Source organism: Cryptomeria japonica, chromosome 1, assembly GCF_030272615.1.
Source record: "Cryptomeria japonica chromosome 1, Sugi_1.0, whole genome shotgun sequence".
In the NCBI taxonomy this organism is placed as follows: domain Eukaryota; kingdom Viridiplantae; phylum Streptophyta; class Pinopsida; order Cupressales; family Cupressaceae; genus Cryptomeria; species Cryptomeria japonica.
In genome coordinates this window covers 365809642-365826892 of record NC_081405.1, presented here as the reverse complement: position 1 = coordinate 365826892, position 17251 = coordinate 365809642, and the positions used below count along the sequence as shown (strand labels likewise).

At 38.9% G+C, this 17251-nt stretch overlaps 1 protein-coding gene across 2 annotated transcripts in view; it reads right to left on the bottom strand.

Annotated features, from left to right (window-relative positions):
- The window catches only part of LOC131069115 (vacuolar protein sorting-associated protein 2 homolog 1), a 120129-nt gene extending 103204 nt beyond the window's left edge, over nt 1-16925 (bottom strand). Inside the window, exon 1 of one of the 2 annotated variants that reach the window (XM_058004429.2) lies at nt 16747-16925. In XM_058004429.2, the coding sequence (XP_057860412.2) occupies nt 16747-16783 (37 nt within the window). In that variant the 5' untranslated portion in view covers nt 16784-16925. Of the gene's footprint in view, nt 1-16098; nt 16142-16746 lie in introns of those variants that run through there. The other variant, XM_058004430.2, reaches the window with a different exon arrangement.
- Between the last annotated feature and the right edge of the window lie 326 nt (nt 16926-17251).

The following is a 17251-nucleotide window of genomic DNA, read 5'->3' as shown; positions in this document are numbered from 1 at the left end:
AGCTCTAACCAACTTGCTGTAAATCCTTTAACAGGGTGACTCAAAGCCATTGAGTTCATAAAATCCTCTGACAAGGTAACCTCTAACAAGGTTTAACCCTTAACTGGGTATTCTAGCCATCCCTTAACCAGGTGATCCCTAACAGGATCGGTTCCTAACAGAACCTGTTGTAACAGTCTTTAACCGGACTAGGCTCCTAACAGAGCGGACTTCTAAAGAGTTCAAAAACAGCTTGTGGGTATTCATCCCCACTGTGGTTTTTCCCAGTTGGATTTCCACGTGAAAAATATGTGTGTCATATGTGATGTCTTTTTCATGTGATGCTTTGTTGTTCTCTGTCAAGCGGTGAATCATGTTGATCTAGCAAGTTATTATATTTCTAATGATAGATTATCTGTATATGCATAAGGACAAAGTGGAAATGAGGGAGTAGGTTGTGTGGAAAGCTAAGAAGATCGACCGATTCATGTCTTTCACAGTTGCACTGTGTTTAACCAGTAGTAGTCTGATTTGTACCGGTGTTGGAGATTGCCAGTAGTTTACAGTCTGCAATCAAACCGGTTCAGGAGAAGTTTTTTGTTTGTGCCTGTACTGGTTCACCCCCCCCCCTCTCAATACCAGTTTGGTACTCACCGTTCATCATTGAGTTATCACATGTTGTTGGATTGGTTGCTAGATTTCAGAAAGATCCCAAGGAGACTCACTTGGTATCAGTGAAAAGGATATTCAGATATCTCAAAGGCACAATGGATTATGGCTTATGGTATCCTTATAAAGATGACTTTTCTTTGAAAGTGTTTACTAATGCAGATTGGGCAGGCAATGTTGATGACCGGAAAAGCACTATCGGTGGAGCTTTTCTTCTTGGAGGTAGATTGGTTGCTTGGACAAGTAAAAAGAAAACATGTGTATCACAGTCAACAGCTGAAGCAAAATATGTTGCAGCATCTATGAATTGTACACAGGCAATCTGGATGAGACGTGTTGGAAGGCTTTAAGCAAGATATGTCTGAACCGGTGATTATTTTGTGACAATACTAGTGCTATTAATATTTCAAAAAATCCTGTGTTACATGCAAGGACAAAGCATATAGAAATGAAATATCACTTTCTGAGGGAAAGAGTACAAGAGAAGCAAGTCAGAATGGAATATGTGACAAGCAAAGAGCACTTAGCAGACATCTTCACTAAACCTTTGTCGAAGACAACCTTTGAGTACCTCAGAGGTAAATTAGGGGTCAGACCCCTACATAAGATCAACTAAGATGCAGGAGATGCATCAATCCAATGGGCTTAATGAATAATTTTCAATGTGGATTGATGAAATGTTGGCTACTCCGCAGGGGGAGCATCTTAGATGAGATTTGCAAAGATGTTGGAGACAGTAGCAGCAAGAATGAAGACCGGAGATGCATTTGCACCTTTGGCATTGTTTTCCAAGGGGGAGAAGAACTGTAAGAGAAAGGGGGAGAAGAACTGTAATAGAAAGAGGGAGAAGTAACATGATCCGGAGGAGAAAAATTAGAAGTGCAACTGGCAGATGAAGTGTAGCAAAGAAGTTCATAGTTGTTGAATATGTTGGTGTTGCCATCAATGCCAAAGGGGGAGATTGTTGGCATGATTGGCATAACTGATGCTGATGGAGAATGTTGATGAACGGTAAAGGACTGTTGGTAATGATATAGTGATGAAGAGATTGAGATTATTGGTTTAATGACTTTGATCATTTATTTGTGTTGTCATTGATGGCAAACTATGTGGCAACTATGTTTTTCATGTTTATTTTGTCATCTAAGTCTTTTTGGTCTACCGGAAATGCCTTACCGGTAATGAAGACAGTGAACTGGGAATTAGGATCTTAACCAATAAACATGGAAATGTTTTGATTGAATCTGGCAATTCGTGATGAGTCAAATGTTGAGGTTTGGAACATGTATTTGTATCATTGTAATGTATCTTTGACCGGAACCACCTCATGCTTTGATTACCGGAAATCATGTTTATGATTTTTGTTGTATTTTCCGTAGGGTTTAAGAAGGGATTAAGAATCGGTATTCAATTCTTATAATCGGTAATGATTTTGAGTTCGGCAATATATTACATTATGTTTGTAAGTTGGTGATGACGTGGCTGAAACCCCGTGAAGTGTTTGAATGATGTTTTGGCGCGATCAAAGAGCGAATTTCTTGGGAATGTGCGAAGTGCTTAGCAAAATGAGCTAAGGGTTTGAAAGTGTATCAAATCGAGGTGCGGTGATCATTCAACGGTTGATATTGTCTTGAAAATTGTTATGATGATCTGTATTGTAAATTCATTTGAATTTTGATGTAACTAGGGTTTTGTAACCGACTAAGATGTAAAGGTTATTTAGGTCGATATAGTTGATGTTTGTTGTGTCGGTGATTTGAGAAAAGAAGTGTGAAGCCGAACCAGTGTGGTGTATCTGCCAGAGTGTAGCAGATTGGAGCTGAATTGGATCTGAACAAGCAAGCAGTTAGTGCTATTTCCAGATCATTCATTTGTTGTTCCCTAATAGTTGCAGCAGACAAAATCCCTTTACGGGTAGGTTCTAACAGGCCTTAAATTGTAAATCCCTTAACCAAGTAGCTCAACATTTGATTCTTAAATCCTCTTGCAAGGTTGCTTCTAACAGGGCAAAGATCCTAACAGGGCTCATCATAGCAATCCCTTAACCAAGTGACTCCTAACAGGGTCTGCTCCTAACAGGGCATCATTGTAAGCTCCTAACAAGGCGCATTCCGAAAGAGTGCACAATTTTTGTGGGTACCAATTCCCACCATGGTTTTTCCCTATTTGGGTTTCCACGTGAAAATTTTGGTGTTCAGCTGGTGAATGTTTGTGATGTGTTGATTTGATTTACTTTCAGTTTATGCATGTTGATGAACAATTAATGAGAAGTTCTGATAAATCAGTTTAACAGTTGGATATCAGTGATTACCGATACTAGTAAATAGTTTATTACTGGTTTGTGATTGATTTGGTGAAGTTTTATCAATTTAAGTTTAAGTTATGAATTGTTGTTAATACTGATTCACCCCCCCTCTCGGTATTAACCGGATCCTCTCAGATTAACAGTAAACCCCTTGATGATGCTCTCCCTCTCCACAACAATGCCAAGACTTGTAAGAGTAAATCCAAACGAGTAGCATATTTGTACAATAATCTTTGATCCTTCCTCTTTCATTATGTATAAATGCATGATTCATATTAATATGTATCCTTATTTAAATTATGAAAGATTTACTTTCTTGCATTTGCTGTTCAAATAAAAGTTAGTTATTTTCAATTTATGCTGAAGTATAGTTAGTTAGTTAATTAACTAGTTTTTCAGCTGAAACAGCTAGTTTCTTTTTTTTTCTTTTTTTAAATTCTATAAACTAGAAAGTAATTTGCTTTCGTTTTTTATTGTTTTAAGATTTAGCATGTTACATATGGTATCATTTAGGTAGAAGACTATAACGAAGCATTTTGATGATTCCAAGATGTGGATTTGAGCCACTAAATAGAAAAGGGTCCGTGACCCAACATGACTATTCTCATTGTTCACCCACATTTGATGATGAGACATTAGCAGAAGCTATCCGACGACTTCAAAAATAAAGGCACAGATGGTCCCCTTCAAATTCGAAAACTGAGTCAACTTCTAGACTTGAAACCGCAACTAAGAATGTGAATAAGGAAAGAACAGAGACAAAAGGTCAAAAAGACCATTGTGTTCCCACTCCGCAATATTGACTCATTCCTTCTAATTTCAATGGGCAGGAAGAGCCCATCACCGATGAGGATAGTGACTCTTAGATTGAGTCATATTTTGTATAACTAGCATTTGAGAATGTAAACTTTTTGGCTTGAGCAATATAAGCTAATTTTTTGTTATGTAAGCAAATTATGGAATTAATTGTATATTTTCTTTTCTTCTATGTTGTTAAGAATATTGTTAAATTGGAATCTAAAAGGATACTCTTAATACCATCAAGGAATAAAATATGAGTATGGACAACTCCAGAAATGATCGTGGGGAATCTCAGGATGCCAACAACCCCATAGCTAAACTGAATCAGATCCTAAACATGATGAATGAAACCTAGATCAGACTTATGAACTTCGAGAGGAGGGTTGAGGGTCAACATGAAACCAAAGAAGAGGAACATGAAACTCGGTCTAGGGGAAACTTCAATAGACAAGAGCATACCATGTGGAGTGAGCAACAAGAAGAACACTTTGATACCCAAAACCCAAATGTTAAGAACCAGTTAGCAAACAAACTTTCCAATGACATGAAAAAGATTAAACCACCTAAATTTGAAGGTGTATCTGGAGATACCACTGAGGCATGGTTGATGAAGATGGAAAAGTAGTTTGAGATCCGAAATTACTCTGACAATTCTAAGGCAACATGGGGAGCTCATTAACTATCAGGAGAGGCAGCTACATGGTGGAAAAATAAAAAGGTTGAGTTGGGGTTGAAAATAACTAAAATTACTTGGGAATAGTTTGTAAGAATTTTTATACAAAGATGGCTTCCAAAACTATTCTATGATAAAAAAATTAATGGATTTTTAGAACCTGAGGCAAGGAGAGTTGTCAATCAACGAATATTGGGAAAATTTTACCAAATTACTTATGTACCTCAGTTCCAACAAGATGAGAACTATCACGCTAGGAAGTTTATTATGGGGCTCAATAACCATATTGGAGGAGCAATAGACGTGCTTGCACCACATACTATGGATGAAGCCTATGAGAGTCTCTAGTATTGATTGTTGCCCCAATGAGTATCTTCCCATCAGCTCCAACAGAAGGACTACCCAATGCAAGATTCCACCTATTTCTTTCCACATTATTCCGCAACAAAATCTCTATGACATACCCATTTTCATCAACAACAAGAAGATCCAATTCCTTATCAACTGAAATACTTGCAGCCTCTTCAAAATATTTATTCAATCAATCTGCCTCTCACACCCCAGAAGAAAACGGTTAAAAGTAAACTACTGTGATGCCTCTATAGTGGCCATCTTTTCCATACAATGCCTTTGGCTTTCCACTCCTAAACCCAAGTTCTTCTCAATTTCTAGTGGTATCTCTTTTATTTCCATTGTATACATTGTTAATAATAACGAGGGGCAGCCACAAAATCAAATCTTCTTTGTTTGCTACTGCTTTTGCAACATCGGCATTGACAGATAGTTTTTCTATAGCCTGCTCTTGGACACCCTCAAATTTGCAGGAACAAGCAAGCATGACTAAAGCATGAAGCCCACCAACCAATGTGTTGTGACCATTTCACACATCGCCCCATTAGAATGGGGACCCCCTCTTTTTGCTTTTTTCTTCCTTTCTCTCTGCTTGTTCTTCTCTCTGCTTTTAGGATTTTGAGTGAGTGAGTGAGTCTAGTGGGCTAGGGCTAAACCTTAGGGGTTCTTTTTTTGGCATCATCAAGCTAAGTCCAGTCAAATTTTGGAAAATTGTTAGATATCTCCCAGAGGAATTGAGATTGATGGAATGAGGTAAACCTTTCAGGAGAGCCAAATTGGTTAGGTCAGTGGAGTCAAATAGGTCTCAGGTTAGGTCTTGATTAAAAGAAGGGTTTTTAGGGTAAGGTCCAGTTTGGTTTCCAAGTCTGAGTCAGTTAAGCATGGTCAGTGAAGAAAGGGAGTCTAGTGGGCTAAGTTAAATAGGTAAAATAGATCAAGAGCCTGATAATGTCAAAGTCGCTCCTGACCCTTGCTGAGGGTCCAAGGCGAAGTTCCTTGTGGACTCGATTTCCTTCACAATTTTGACTAAGTATTGACATGCTTGAGGGTGAAATTGTGTGTTCTTGCCGGGAGAAGTTTTTGATCAATTTTTAAAAAGTAAGATGATGCCTGAAATGCCAAATTCGCTCCTGACCCTTGCTGAGGGTCCAGGGCGAACTTCATCCTAAACACAATTTCTTGTTTTTTGATGGATTTGCTAAATAGTTCCTAGCCTTGAAAATGACCTGACTCTGCCTTGTGAAGTGGTTTGAGACTTAAATTTTGAACAGTTTAGCCTGAAATGAGGATTTCGCTCCTGACCCTTGCTGAGGGTCCAGGGCGAAAATGTTGTTTAAGCTTATTTGGCACTGACTTTGGCTAACTTGTTTTGTGCAGGGTCTCCCGGAAGGAGGATTGGACGTCACTTGAGGCAATTGGAGGTTTGAAGACATGAAAAATGATGAATTTTGGGGACTAAGGGCAAATTCGCCCCTGACCCTTGTTGAGGGCCCAAGGCGAAATTTTGATTTTCCTCATTTTGCAGTGAAAAAAGACCAAGTTTTGATCATGAATGGAAAATGAACAACTCCCTCCACCCGCCTGAAAGAATTTTAACTTGAAATGATGGAGGACTTTTTTTTGAAAACCTCAAAATCTCTCCTGACCCTTGGAGAGGGTCCAGGGCGAAAATTCCTATTAGAGTCATTTCTAGCCTTGTTTGGTCAAATTGAGATATCAAAGGTATGATGAATGGTGAAATGAGCGTGATGAAGTCTCCAAACTTGTTTGAAAATGAAGAGATGAAGGAGTTTTGTCCAAGAAAGGTAATTTCGCTCTTGACCCTTGCTGAGGGTCCAGAGCGAAATTCTTTATGAACACATTTTTTGACTTTTCTTGGGCATGAAAACCTATTCATAGCACAATACAAGATGAAATCTTCCTGAGCAAAGAGGTTTTAGGATGAAAAGTGAAGCATTTTGGTCTAGATGGCAAAATTCGCTCCTAACCCTTGGAGAGGGTCCAGGGCGAAATTCTAAAAAGCACATTTTTATTGCAAAGTCAAAATGATTCTTATGGTTGGAATGGATGAGAAAAGGCATGATTTACCCATTGAAGATAATTTGGATGATCAACGAAGAAGCAATCAGGCTAAATAGAGAAAATCGCTCCTGACCCTTGCTGAGGGCCCAGGGTGAAAAACCTAACACTGGACCTTTTTCTCCAAGTTCGAACGAAGCTGAGCCTAGGCATGAGTTTGCAATGATGTTTGAATTGCCTTAGATTGAAGAAGGATTGTTGAAAGTGGAAATTTTGAAGGCAATTATCAAAATCGCTCCTGACCCTTGGAGAGGGTCCAGAGCGAATTTCCAAGGTTCTCTCTTTTTTTGTTGAATTAAGACAAAATCTTGCATGGATAGGAGAAGGACGTGATGTGTTATGCCTTAGAGGTGATTTGAAGTCAAAAGAATGAAGGGATATGCTTAAAATTCAAAAGTCGCTCCTGACCCTTGGAGAGGGTCTAGGGCGAAAATCATAAAATCAACATATTTTCTTCAAGATTGTGCTAAGGCAAGGTTAGGCTAAGGTAGAAAAGACCTTCAAAAGCATGATGAATGATGATTTGCCTCGAAGAATTGATGATTCTAAGCCAGGGAACAAAAATCGCTCCTGACCCTTGGAGAGGGTCCAAGGCGAAAATTTGAAAACCTCTCATTTTACCTTGCAGAAACAAGACAAATTTGGATGGAGTGGATAAGGAAGGACGTTGCCTAGCGATGAGTAAAAGTTTCAACGAAAAATGATGATGGATTGAGCCTATTTTGCAAAAATCGCTCCTGACCCTTGCTGAGGGTCCAGGGCGAAAAACTTGGAAAGAGGATTTTCTTGCTTAATTTGGAGGCATAAACATGATCTAGCTTGATGAAAAGGTTGTTGAATAAGGAAATGAGGATTTTTAGTCAAAGTTGAAAAAATCGCTCCTGACCCTTGAAGAGGGTCCAGGGCGAAAAACACCAAAAACACACTTTTTCTCCTAAGTTGGATAGAGCTAAGATTGGAATTCAGTGAGAAGACATATTTGAGATGTCTTGAAGAGATTTTGAACTTTGAAAAATGCCAAGTTAGGAAAATCGCTCCTGACCCTTGGAGAGGGTCCAGGGCGAAATTCCTCTAAAAGCATTATTTCCTTCAAGATTTTTGGTGAAGTAACTTGGTGGCGCAAAGAAATGGATCTTGGAAATGGCGTTGAGAGTTCAATAATCAAAGCTAGGGTGGATTTCAACCTAAAATGAAAAAATCGCTCCTGACCCTTGGAGAGGGTCCAGGGCGAAATCCATATTTCCACCTAAATTCCCCATGCAAAATACCAAAATTTGAAATGCAAGACCTTAACGGATATGAATTTACCCTCCAGGAGATTTTAGAGTCAAGATACGAAATATTCAAGGCTAAATTTGGAAAATCGCTCCTGACCCTCGAAGAGGGTCCAGGGCGAAATCATCATGAAGCTTCATTAGGCCTCGTTTAAACATGGATATTCCCCAATTTGCACTAAATCGCCAAAATTGCTAAATTTGAGGCATTTGGAAAATTAAATTTAAATTCGCATTAATTTCAAAGCATTTTGCATTTAATAAATTAATTTTAAGCCTTGAAAAAATTGAAATTTTACTTTGGAGGCATCTAAAATTAATTTTTATTAAATTAAAATTTATTACTGAGCGCTCAAGGCATTATTTTGCCTTTATTTTGCAAGTCGGCCACCCCTTTTGGAGATTTTATTTATTTTTTACTCCTTTTTTGCCAAGTCGGCCTTGAAGGAAGTAGGGTGAGCACTCTATATAGTGGAGGAGTGTTGTTTCACATTTCAAATCATTCCATCATTCCTTCTAAGTGCGAAATTGGAGAGCAAAATGGAGGAGCGAAATATAGCTTGTTTGGAGCGAATTTCTTCTAAGTGTTGAAGGCTGAGGAGGGTGGAGTTTATTCTTTTTGAAGCTAGAGGAGGCACAATTCATCCAAGAGAGGGCTATGATTTAAACTTTGCCTAGCAAAGTCCATTCTTTCTTGCATCATTTTCAAAGGTCTTAAAGTTTAGTACTCAAGAGGAGGTATGGCGAAATTATCCTAATATCCTTGTATAAGACTTGATTTTTGGGCACTTTTTTTAGAAAAGCCTAAGTGTTGATTGATTAATTAGGAAATGATAACTCTAGATTTATCATGAAGTTTCCTAATTAATATCTTAAATCTTCCTTTTGAGTCTTATTTTCTACCCCTTAATGCTCAAAGACTAATTTTGAAATGTTGCGTAGGTGTCAAGATGGCGACTCCAAAGGCAGGAGCATCTACTAGTCGCCCGGCTCTCATCAAGGAAGATCAAAAGAATGACGAATTGGAGACCAGGATCGTGTCCAAATGGAGTAATATCGGAGACACCAACTTGGTAAACTTCAATGTGAAGAAGTTTCGAGAGGTCCCCTACATTGGCAAGCCATCACCTGTTGCGAAGAAGATAATTGAAAGTGGCATCATCAAGGTGGCAGGTTTCCCTCCAGCAGTCAAGTGTCATGAGCTGATGATCAAGTGTGCCCGCCACTATGACTCACAATCAAGGTCGATCGTATCCAAGGAAGGGAACCCCTTAGCTTACCTTTCAGAGGAAGCTATAAGTGAAGCTCTTCATCTTCTAGAGCATAAAGATATGATTTACAAAAGCTTAGAAGGAGCCAGGTCAATCTATGAAGATGATCCCGATACTTGTCTGAATCTCATCAATAAGAATTGGTTGCTCAAAAGTCGGCCTCGCCTGAACAAGATTCCCAATACACCGCATAGGATCGACTTCCAGGAGGAATACAGAGATTTGATAACTTTGCTCAATCGAGTTACAGGGCCTCCTCAAGCCTTCTACTTCGAAAAGTGGATGTTCTTCTTCATTCAAGTGATAGTCCAAGGAAAAGGAATGCTTCATTGGGCCAGAATTATTAGCAATAGTCTGGACGTGCAGTTAAGAAGGCTAAGACCTACCAAATCATTCCACATGAGCTCATATGTTATATATGCCTTAATCAGGAGTTTCGAGTATGCAGGGCTACCTCACAGAGGAGTGATCGGAAGAGGACTCGGAGAAGTGAGAGTTTGTGACTCTTATGTTCATTTGCATCATCCGCCTAGAGGTGACTACAAGTTAGTCAATGATACCTTCACGATGAACATCACTAGGATATTGCAAGGTGGGATTCATAATCGACTATCTCCGGATGCACAAGAACTTGTGAAGAAGTATGGTGCATGGTTCATCCAGTTTCAAAAGTTTACATACATCAGAGTTCATAGGTGTCCTTCACCTCCCTACATGTTGCCAAGGTATCCGACAGACAGGATAGTACCACTTGAGGTGACTAGACAATTGGCAGCTTATGCAAAGGCATCCAGACATAAGCATGGAAATGGTATTCCCGTGCCCATCATACTAGGGAATTCACTTGAAGTGTGTCCTAACACTCAAGCCTCGGAAGATGCAGAGAAGGAATTAGCCTTATATTCATTCACATCCTTTGCCTCGCGGGAGAATTTTGATCCTCACGGTTATATGGAGGAGACAGTCGGTAAGAAGTACAAACATGAGCTTCAGGTGGAGGACTTTTGGATGAATCTCCCAAGTGATTTAGAGGTGAAAAAAAAGATGCATTCCAGGCTACCCTTAGATCTCATTAGGAAATGCAAAGTTTATAGAGTAGCTGATCAAGCTCAGGATAATGGTAGACATCTCCAGTCGTCTTATGACAAAGAAGAAAAAGCAGTAAAGATAGATTGGAATGAGCCTGAGGTTTTAGATTTGAGAGTTTTGATGGCTCCTATTTTATCATGTACTCGCAGATGGGTGGATGTACAGCATCAGAAATTGAGAGAGCAGAATGTGTCAATGACTTTTACTTTGGAGGCAAGACCAGAAGAAGGAGAAGCAAGCGTGAGTGAGAACACTTCCCATCCTAGAGGTGCAAAGAGGAAAGAAAGACCTGAGAAAAGGGAATCTTCCAAGAGGAAGCAAGAGGCCAATCCTGATCACCCGTCAAGCACATCTTCTCGACATGAAAAGAGGGCAATCCAAGGGGAAGGTCAAGGGAAGATGGTACCTGAAGTTGATGAATCTATGGAATCTATGGTACAAAATGACAAGCCAGAAAAGGGACAGACACCTCAACATTCATCAAGTCAATCTCCCCAAGTTGATGAGCTACATGAAGAGAAGAATGATGATGAAGCGACATCTCCTCTCCGAGAAGATGAACCACTGCCTAAAGAGATACAAGTAAGAGAGACAAGATCTGCCATTCCGGATTGGTTAAAAGAGAGACTGACAAGAGTGATTGTGGTTGAAGAGGAAGAGGATGCATTGATTTAGAAAGCCTCATAGGAAATTCTCAAGAGGTAATGGAAAAGAAGAAGGCCACAAAGGTGTCCAAGGTAATAAGGGATGAAACGGGATCCAGGAAATTGCAAATTGCTACACCAGTGGTGGACAAGTATGAGGATGAGATTCTTGCAGATGAGTATGACTTAGAGACATTCGAGCTTGGTCCACTTACCACCGAACAAGCGATGGAAGAGGCAACCGATTCATTTGAAGTACTTAAAGACAAACTTAAGGAAGAAATGGAAAAGAATAGGAAGCTTGAGAGAGAGGTCGGTACTTGGAGAGGCTATTTTAGTCATCTCAATCAGCCCTTGAGACGTCAGGATCCAGCAGTATCTCCTTTACAAGCACTTCCTCTTGAATCAGTTGGCGAGGCAGAAAGGGTCAAAAGCTTGGTTCAGCTTATGAGCTCTTGGATTGATAAATCCGACACAGTAGCCGTGGAATTTGCAACAAGAATGATGAAGACAATTCACCGAGCTATCCAGGTCCTTGAGATTATCCATAATCTAATGATAATTGTAGCCGCTTTCACTCACACTAGAGATGTTATCATTCCTGTCCTGCAAGTAATAAGACAAACACCAAGACGGACCCTGGCACAAGAAAAGATAATGGATGGAGGAACTCATAACCTCCTACAGTGGTCAGCTCTGCTCCAGATGAAAGAGGTCCTTTTTGAAGACATCAGCACCAAATGCAATCAAGTTGAAGGTATCATCCATCCAATTCAAGACAAGGTGTTCGAGGTGTTATGTACCATTCTTGGCAGGCGGATCGAGATTGAGACAAATGTGGACATCCAAGAGTTGGAGGAGAAAGTCAAGGTCATCTTTTGCAAAAAGGAGAATGTCATCACAGATGAGCAACGAGACCTAATGTTCACTACCATGTTCCTGATTGAGAAGATCAAAGAACTTGAACCTGGATGGGAGACAGCTCTTCTCACTGCTTTTGATCAGGTCATTCACTTGGAAGAGCGAATGAAGAATCTTCCTGAGATTCCCATTGCTGAGATTGAGGGAATTGTGTCCAGATTCGTTGGATATGCTAAGAAAGAACATAGGAAAGGGAACAAAGTTCTAGATGAAAAGTTGTTATAGGATGATGCGGCAGCTTAATTCCTATTGGTCTATGTTTCCTCGACATTTGTGCCAATTAAATATTGGCTATGCATTTAATAATGTTTATCTAAATGGGGACCTTTTTTGTAACAAACCCTAATTAGCGTTTAGGTGTCAAAATCTTAGCCGTTGATCTTCTTTCGATCTAGGCCATTCATTGTATTTGAGGATGCTATATATACCCTCACTCATTTTCATTTTGATAGTAGTTAGAAGTTAGAGAAGAGAGAGAGCTTAGAGAAGAAAGTTATTGTGTAGCAAGATTGAGTAGTGAAGAAAGAATTTTGAACAATTGTTGTATATTTGGCTTTGAGATCAATAAAATATTGAAGTTATGGTGTTTTATTGCAATACTTGTGGCTATCTTCATGATTGTTTATCTTCTTGAATCATTCTCAATTGAAGTAGTATTTAAGTTTAAGTTTGAAGGACTAAGTGTTGTGCTTGATCTTTGGTGAGATTCATGTTCCAAACCACTAGCTTCTTACTGATTGTAAGGACGCCTTGTGTGGTCAACTGGAGATATTGAGATTGCTTAAACATTCAATCATTGTTGAAATATTGATATGTATCTTTATGATAGTATCTATATTCTTGATGATTTGAAAATCACTAATCACCTTAGAAGATCGCATCAATTCCAGTAGAGTTGTAATTCCTTGGCAATACTGAAATTGGTAGAATCTTACCAAGTCCAGCTTACATTGAGTCATTCTTAGGATTAGATTAGCATTCATCTCTTGAAACCCTTATCTTTTGCTATTTTTTTTTTTTTGAAGATCTGTTAGTATTAGGAAAATCCTGTTCCTGCAGTCAAACGAGAGTAACACAGACCAGCTTTCTCAGAAAATGCGTAAGACCCCTTGAAGAAACAGCATTTACAACGACCACTGGTGCTTATCCACACGTAGAGATCCTACAACGAAGAACCTTGAAGTCACCCTGATTGATCCTTTTCGCGATATCTTCAGCATTCAGAGGCTTTAATCAAGAGAGGATAAGGTACCATTTGGGTATTTTATTCTGTGTTTAGTTGTGTACAAAATACACATCAACACAATGCAACTGCAAGCTCTTGACCCTTGAACAAAGAGGATGCATAATGAGCAATAACAAAGACAAGGCCATTGCCTTTGAGGGAATGCTTGCAGAATATAGTTCGCTCCTCATCATTACCGAAGCCTTCATCCTACGAGACCAACCCTATATTTCTTCCTTCTTCCTCCAAAGCAATCCCTAGATCACTTTTAGAACTTTCCTCATTATCACCGCTACCAACTGTAACATCATCTCCGGCCCTAGTAGCAAGTGCCTCCTCGTCTCCAAGTCGGGCCACATTATCCTATACTACAACAGCTTGGGCTTCCTAACCCTCTTCTTGGCCGATAAACAAGCCTCTCCTCTCAACTGCTACCAATATTTTGTGCCCTGCCACCTAACTCTAAACTGCATCCTCCTCATCTCAAGAGGCAAAATCCACAATGGATTCAACTTGGGTCTCAGCCATCGGTTCTTCCTCAATAGCACCAAGAAATATTCCTTGGAAACCTCTTCCAATATCCTACCCCCACTCATTTCCACCAATCTAAAGTCTTCTTGTCTCACATTGTCTATTACCACTACCAAGTCCATCAAATGTTCGGCCACAATTATTTATACATGCCACAATTGCATCAAAAGTGGAGAAAGAAACGAACCTAGCATCCTCTTTTTCCCAGCCATCCATCACATCCTTGTCCACATTTTCTTCATTTTGCAGCGATGAAGCTTCTTTGTCACCTCTCCACCGATCTCGTCGAACACTAGTATTTTCACTTTCTTCATCCCACCAATGTACATGACACATAGAGGTGGATCGCCATATATCTTTCCCGTCATTTTCAAAAACATATATTGCCAAGTTTGCATCTCCTTCAACCTTAGCAGCCACAACACCTTTCATTTCTAACATCTAGTCCATGTCACTATCAAATTCCAACGTACTAAGGAATTCATCAATAATTGAATTAGCAAAATCATCTAAATGATCCAAAAGCCTCTTCCGAGTAGCCAAAATTCCACACAAAGGCGAATCCGAAGTAGGATGAACAACTCCCACTTCAGCATGACTCTTTACTACATAAAAACACCCGGCTCCGAGATCCAACACCCAAACATCTTCCATTTCTGCTCTCCTCAGCTCTAACCAAGCTCTGATACCAATTGTTAAATAATCAAGAGTAGATAAAACTGATAAACAACAACTAAGCTAAGAAAGACAAATCGAAAAGAGCACACAACACAAGAAATTACTTGGTCCACCATTAAAGGCTACATCCACCATAAACCAAGGAAATATCTTGTATTAACCGTTATCTGATACATGGCTTGTACTCATCTATTTATACAAATATACAGCTATCAAATGAAGAGACGGAAGAAGACTTTTGTCATGTGACCGTTGGACTTCACATTCTCAACAAATAGCATGAATAAAATATTGCATGATACCAACTTCATGAAGGAGAACTAAACTAAACACAGTAAGAGTCAGAGGCTTCTACCAATTGCGACCATAAGGGTTTATAAATGGCAGCGTGTGTACCAGTTAAACATCAGCTTTACATTTAATTTCATTACACTTACAGCCTAAGTTGCCGGTTCGGATTTGGGTTCGGGTTCAAGTTCGGGTTCGAAGAACCGGTTCGCCAATACAGCAAAATTTTGAAATGGGGTTTAAGTTCGTTAGTGCAAAAACATATATATATATATATATGTATTAAGATTAGAATGCAACATGATATCATATAAACAACAAAAACACCATAAACTTGTAATCATAGCATCAATGATCATAGTTCATACCATCATACCATCATAGCATCATATACTTCAAGTTCAACATCAAAATATTAAAATGATAATATCAAGTTCAAGTATCATTGTTGCAAAATTCAACTTGCAACAATTGGAACTTTATACTTAGTTTAAATCATCTAATGGATTCTTCTTCTTCTTGCAATAGCAGTCAATAATAGAACTAAGAAGATGAAAGACTAATTGCAAGTCAAGAATAAATACAATAGCAGTCAAGAGTAACAGCGAAAGTCTTTCACGGAAACAACTAATGCCATTGAAGATGATGAAGAAGAAGAAGAATGAACAGTCAAGAAAGTGAGCTCAGGAAACTGAATATTTTTGTTGCTTTTCATAAGCCGAGGATTGTAAATCAGAATGAACTAATGCATGTGTATTTTGCTGTTGTGATTGAGCATTTCTCTAGTACATTGTATAAGGTTAACAAGTAAGAGGTCAGAACTCAATTGTTTGCTGCTCTGTTATATCTTGCTTCAAACATAAAAAATTTAAATAAATTTATCAATTGTCTATTGTTGTTCTTAATAATTTTAAGTCTTAAACTTGCATGATAACTTGTAAAACAATCACACAAATTTGCAAGTCTGAACTCATTGCTATAAATTTTATAAAATTTTGCTAAAAAAAAATGTAAATTTGGGCACCCAAGTGTCCAGGTTCACCCTAGGTTTGACCTGGGTTCGCCCTGGACGAACCAGCTTGCTTGGGTACGAACCCTGGCCGAACCCAAAGGCGAATCGAACCAGGACCCAAACCCAAAACGAACCGAACCAGAACAGGGGCCGGGACAACAAACCAGACATCCTAGCTTACAGCAATTGAAAATTTTCACAATGCAACGTTTCTAGATATTTTTTTCAAGAAAGTGGATACAGTACATTTCTAGAGTCAATGCTTCAATTATCCATTTGGTACCCATGATGGAGTAAGTTAAGTATACCCTGAAGTTTCTGTTGAATATGAGTCATACCCAATTCAAAGATGGACCAGTCATCAAGAAAGCTGGTAGGTCCATGAAGAACACCCAGCAGCAAATGGAAGGTCTTAGATTCAACTCCTAACTGTATGTAGAAAGTGCAACAGTCGAAACATAATCAGGTGAACAAGAAAAAGAAGCTTCCTTTTTCTCTCCTTCCATTAATTCATGAAAGAATAATCATTCCTTACACAACTGAACTCTCATGAGTATAATTGGTCCACTGCATCAGGTGATGTTCACAACTGCCAGGGATTGGCTAAAACCCTGTGCAGGATTTCTCAACAGTACGCATCGAAGCTAGAATCCAACCCACATTAAAAGGCCACTGCCCTTTAACTTACATATTATTTACTCCTCTGACTAGTTCGGGATGAAGTTAAACATGGATCATGTTCTGAATTTTTCTACAAATAAACTCCAGATAGCTTCATGGCTCAGAACGAAATCTTACATTAACTGGTTTAACGCCTTTAAATATTGCATTGCAAAATGAGCTCACCATGATTCTCGTCCAACAAATTAATTACCCCAATTTTAAACAAAATTATTGTGCCAATCAAAATTTCTTTAAATTCCAGGAAATTATCTTTGGGAAGGCCATGGGATTACCTGCAGGGGTCTTCTTATTCCCAAAGAGGAAACTCATGTTGGCGTCCCTCCCAATTTGCAGAGTTCACTCGCTCAATTTTAGTATAAACCAAATGAAATCAACAGTATTTGATAACTAACATTCTTGTAGATGAAGTAGTAGCCAGTGAAAAAGGGGACGCAGTGGGAATGAAGGAAGCTTCCTAAAGCTAAGGATGTGGACTCTTTAGTATGGGCGCTAGGAGGTGCAAGCGTAAGTTGACAAGTTGGGTGGCTAATATGTTGTATTTAATTTTTTTTATTTGGGTTGTGAAGTTAGGGAGCTAATATCTTATAATTAATTTTCTTTTATTTGGGTTGAGAGAGGAAAGATTGTAAAAAAAGAAATTTTGTTGATTATAGAAGAAAAAAATAACTAATCTTAATTGACTTTAAAATTCATAGTATAAGAATTTTTATCTTGATTCATGTTAGATGAGGTTACAAATAGGGGACCTTATCTCTAGTATGAGCCTCCTCTTAAAAT